At 34.5% G+C, this 5,438-nt stretch overlaps 1 protein-coding gene across 1 annotated transcript; it reads right to left on the reverse strand.

Annotated features, from left to right (window-relative positions):
- Window positions 1-2,856: 2,856 nt before the first annotated feature.
- LOC109339075 (formin-like protein 20) lies at window positions 2,857-3,666 on the reverse strand. Its single transcript, XM_019576447.1, has one exon. It carries the CDS (start codon window positions 3,664-3,666, stop codon window positions 2,857-2,859), a length of 810 nt encoding a protein of 269 aa, XP_019431992.1.
- Between the last annotated feature and the right edge of the window lie 1,772 nt (window positions 3,667-5,438).

Here is a 5,438-nt window from a genome sequence, read left to right on the forward strand (position 1 = left end):
CATTCATATTGATCCATTTGCGGTTCATGTCATTAACAGAATTCCTTCTTTTGTTACCTCAGGTTTGTCTCCTTTTGAAAGGTTGTATGGTCATCCTCCTGATTATTCATCATTGAGGGTTTTTGGTTCCACTTGTTTTGTTCTTCTTCCTCATGTTGAACGGAGTAAATTGACTCCTCGATCTGCCATATGTGTCTTTCTTGGTTATGGGGATGGTCAGAAAGGTTATCGTTGTTATAATCCTTATTCCTATTGCATCTGTTCGTCAATGGCATATCTCTCAGATGGATGTCAAAAATGCTTTTCTAAATGGTGATCTTCATGAAGAAATATATATGGTTCCTCCTCCTGGAGTTTCTCATAATCCGGGGGAAGTATGCAAGCTGCAAAAATCTCTCTATGGGCTCAAACAAGCTCCTCGCGCTTGGTTTGAGAAATTCTCTATTGTGATAACTTCTCTTGGCTTCTCTTCAAGTCCACATGATTCTGCTTTACTTGTCAGAAATACTCCTCATGGTTGCGTTATCATCTCTTTATATGTCGATGATATGATCATTACTGGTGATGATGTTGATGGGATTACAAAGTTGAAAACCCAACTAGCAGAACAATTTGAGATGAAGGATTTAGGTACTCTTAGATATTTCTTGGGAATTGAAGTAGCCTCATCTACTAGGGGTTATCTTGTTTCCCAATCGAAATATATTGTAGATATTCTTGACCTGGTTAGTCTCTCTAACACTAAAGCTGTTGACAGTCCTCTTGAGACTAATGCTAGATATACATCTTCTGATGGTGTTCCTCTCTCTGAACCTACTCTATATCGCACTCTTGTTGGTAGTTTGGTGTATCTGACCATTACCAGACCCGATATTGCTTATGCAGTGCACATTGTTAGCCAGTTTGTGAGTTCTCCTACTACTGTTCATTGGGCAGCTGTTCTTCGGATCCTTCGTTATCTTCGAGGCACTCAGTTTCAGAGTCTTCTTTTCTCTTCAACTTCTTCCTTGACATTGTCTGCTTATTCAGATGCTGATTGGGCTGGGGATCCTACTACAAGTCTACTATAGGATTCTGTATCTTTCTAGGAGATTCTCTCATATCTTGGAAGACTAAGAAGCAGGATGTTATTTCTCGCTCTTCTAAAGAGGCTGAGTATCATGCTATGGCAACCACCACTGCTGAAATAGTTTGGTTGTGTTGGTTACTAGCTTCTCTGGGTGTTGATCAACCTGAACCCACTCCAATGTATTGTCACAATAAGAGTGCTATTCAAATCGCTCATAACTCTGTCTTTCATGAGCGTATTAACCATATTGAGATTGATTGTCACTTCACACGTCACCACTTCCAACATAGCACCATCACCTTACCCTTCATTTCTTCTTTGTTGCAGATTGCTGATTTGTTTACCAAAACTCATTCTACTCAACGTTTTCGTTTCTCGACTAACAAACTCTTGATGCTTTCGATTAACGCATCTTGAGTTTGAGGGGTAATGTTAAATGTATTTTAGTTATTAGTAAAGGGTAGTCTTGTCTTTTGTATTTTCCTAGCTTCCTATATGTATTGGCCCTTTGGCCTTATCTCTATGTATCAATTTCATATTGCATTTCTCTCTTCTTCTCCTCTCCATTCTCTCTTCCTATGTAGTTGATCTAACACAAGCAAATCTCGAAACAAGTTGATTCTAATCAAAGAAAGATGCAAGATATGCAAGATTGGTTTCTCATCATCAAAAGGGGGAGATTGTGAATGCAAGTATACATTGCGTTATTTTGATGAAGATAAAGGATAAAGATATGAACAAAGCCAAATCAACACCAACAACACTAAAAACTCAAGTTTAAGTGTCAAGAGGATCAACAAAAGCTTAAGAGTAATTTTCATTTCCTTAGGTCCTAAGATGTTTTGAATGGGTAAAGTCTAAGTAAGATAAACCAAATGAAAATCTCACAAATTAGAATGATGATGCATATGAGATTTACATTCTTAGATTTATATATGATTTAGATGCATTAGGATTTATACATGACTTTATGGTTTTGATACATTAAACAATATTGAACTTATTTCATTTCAAAATCATGCATCATACATTAGTAAATCATGTTAGTTGTTCATAGCATTTTAACTAAGTTTTTTCAGAAAATAGTTAATCGATTATGTATTTGAAAAAAAGAATCCTGTTAATCAATTAAGTTCATGCTTAATTTATTAAGTCATTTTCAGTTTGGAATCTTGGATTTTTAAATAATGTTAATCAGTTAAGTGTCTAAACTAGTAACATGTATTATATTATTAATGAAATTTATTTCCCTAGTGCCATAAGAACTGACAGTTAAAAATTGCTAGAATCGTATTATTCCATTGACATAAATGATTGAAATTTTATACATATCATAAGTAAAAACCACTAGGAAATATTTTTTGGCGAGTTCAGTTATAGTGTTTACAGTAATCACTAATAACAGAGTTTTTAGTGTTCAATAACCACCAAAAATGGAATTTAACACTGTCACCAATTGCCCCATTTTTGTAGTGAATTATCGTTAACAAACACCCATGACATTATCTTTTCGTTTAAGCTAGAGCATAAATTTGTGATTAGATAAAAATGAAATAATAGAAAATCTGAAATCTTATACAATGACATACTTATTATTTGAAGGTCACTTTTCAAACCAAAACCATAAAGCATAAACTAAGAAAGAGCTCATCAACTCATATTTTTTATTATAATGATTAAACTTACATAAAATTTATATTCAACATATATGACCTTGATCAGTAGGCTCTAGGGGGTGGAGGAGGATCTTTTGCATGACCATCTGAAGGCCCAGATGGAGGAACAGATCATTTGGGCAACATCCCGAAGGCTCTATGGGGTGGAGGAGGATCTTTTGCATGACCATCTGAAGACCCAGATGGGGGAACATGTCCTTTGGGCAACATCCCGAAGGCTCTAGGGGGTGGAGGAGGATCTTGTGCATGACCATCTGAAGGCCCAGATGGGGGAACATGTCCTTTGGGCAACATCCCGAAGGCTCTAGGTGGTGGAGGAGGATCTTTTGCATGACCATCTGAAGGCCCAGATGGGGGAACATGTCCTTTGGGCAACATCCCGAAGGCTCTAGGTGGTGGAGGAAGATCTTTTGCATGACTATCTGAAGGCCCAGATGGAGGAATAGATCCTTTGGGCAACATCCCGAAGGCTCTAGGGGGTGGAGGAGGATCTTTTGCATGACCATCTGAAGGCCCAGATGGAGGAACAGATCCTTTGGGCAACATCCCGAAGGCTCTAGGTGGTGGAGGAAGATCTTTTGCATGACTATCTGAAGGCCCAGATGGAGGAACAGATCCTTTGGGCAACATCCCGAAGCCTCTAGGGGGAGGAGGAGGAGGATCTGATGTCCTATTGGAAGGCCCGGATGGAGGAACTGGCATTCCTTTTGGTAACATCCCAAAGACTCTAGGGGGTGGAGGAGGATCTAACGTTTTGTGGGAAGGCCCGGATGGAGAAACTGGTATTCCTTTTGGTAACATTCCATAATATATATTTGATGGGTTGAATTTCATTTGTTGTTGTAGAAATCTGGCCTCTGAAATGAAGTTGACACTTATGAGAGCAAATACAAAAATCAACTTCTGCATATTATTTGCCATTTTTTGGTGACTCTTACAATGATCACCTAACATTGTTCTTTTAAATATGATTTCTTACCAGCCACTGTTGAAAAAGACATTATATAATATTTAATATATAAATTATGGTATGTTGATACTTTAGTTGCTTTTTGACTTCTGACTTTGAATACATGTATCCTCAATATTTTTATAGCATATTTGGATTGCTTAATCATTATCTTATTTATGGTTAAGGTAGTTTTATAACCATCTCTTTGTCATATCACCATCTCATTAATATTCATTATTTTTTCTCTCAAACTCAGAATTTGTATTAAATGCAAAAGATATCCAAATAAAAAATATTTTTGCAATATAATAATTCACTTTCTTCCTTTATTTATATAAATGGTAATCATCATATTGACGATTATTCGAGTAGTGATTTTTCTCATAATTAGTAGTTAATTCTTTTCCATTGTAGATCATCTCAATGATGATTATAACAATGTGTTCTATTGCCATCAACGTTCATTCCATTATTATATTTCTTTCGTCCCTTCTCGACGGGTGGGTCTTACAGTCAAGATCCCTTCTGCCCTTGCACTCAAGGGCCAATCTCCATCTGGCCCAATGAAACCTTTTCACACCTCTGTTACCTTTTGGGAGGCCTATGCCCATAGAAATTGTCCACCTGAAAGTGTCACTTGGCCCGTAGGTCCTAACATAAGGATAGAATTATAGCTCTTCCAGAGTGGTATCTCACTATCATTGATGATTTATGTTGTTAACAATTTATTTTCTCATCAACGATCTTTCTTATCAACACAATTACTTATATAGTTTGTAAATTAGTTTTTTTTATCATCGTAATTAATATTTAGATAAAAATATCCCATATTAATTATACTCAATAATATAATAATAACTCATTTAATTTCATATAAAAAATTTGGACTAGTGTATAATATAATTATTCAAGAATACGATTTTAAATGCTAGGACATTACGTAATATGTAATATCTAAATAATGGTCTATTGGCTCTTTAGTTGCGTTTTGATCCTCACTATTTTTAGAGGATATTTGGATTGATCGGTCATTATTTTATTTAATTTTTAAGGTAGTTTTAGTTTATTTGAATTTAACTATATATTTATCGTGTTAGTTATTATTTGTTTTTATTACTCTATTGTCTACCGTAACTTTTGGTCGTATAACAAATGATTTGTACTAATTCATATTAGAGTTTAACCAATATATATTGTCTTAAATTTATACATGGTATCTAAGTATTTTCATTATTTTTGACATGCTTGGTTATTATTCTATTCCAAGATGTTGAAAATTCGGAACTTCGATTCGCCATATCTCTTTCTCATATCACCATTTCATTAGTATTCACTACTTTTTTCTCTCTAAATCACAATTCCATAATAAATGCAAAAAATAACCAAATAACAAAATAGTTTTCGATATAATAATTAATTTTCTTCCCATTTTTTTATAAATGGTAATTATCATATTAATGATTATTCTAGTAATGTCTTATCTCATATTAACGAATTATGTTAGTAGTTAATTCTTTTCCTATTTACAACCATCCAAATGGTGATTATAACAATATGTTCTATTGTCATCAACGTTAACTCCATTATTGTCTTTTCTCTTATTGATGATTTATGTTAGTAATGATTTATTTTCTAATCGACTATCTTTCTTATCAACTATTGCATAATATTTGCCATTTTTTGGTGACTCTTACAATGATCACCTAACATTGTTCTTTTAAATATGTTTTCTTACCAGCCA

This window comes from Lupinus angustifolius, unplaced genomic scaffold (assembly GCF_001865875.1).
Source record: "Lupinus angustifolius cultivar Tanjil unplaced genomic scaffold, LupAngTanjil_v1.0 Scaffold_54_80, whole genome shotgun sequence".
Classification (NCBI taxonomy): domain Eukaryota; kingdom Viridiplantae; phylum Streptophyta; class Magnoliopsida; order Fabales; family Fabaceae; genus Lupinus; species Lupinus angustifolius.

Bases quoted from the DNA above. Each gene is read 5' to 3' on its own strand.
- LOC109339075 (XM_019576447.1), bottom strand. From the start codon at position 3,666: ATGGCAAATAATATGCAGAAGTTGATTTTTGTATTTGCTCTCATAAGT.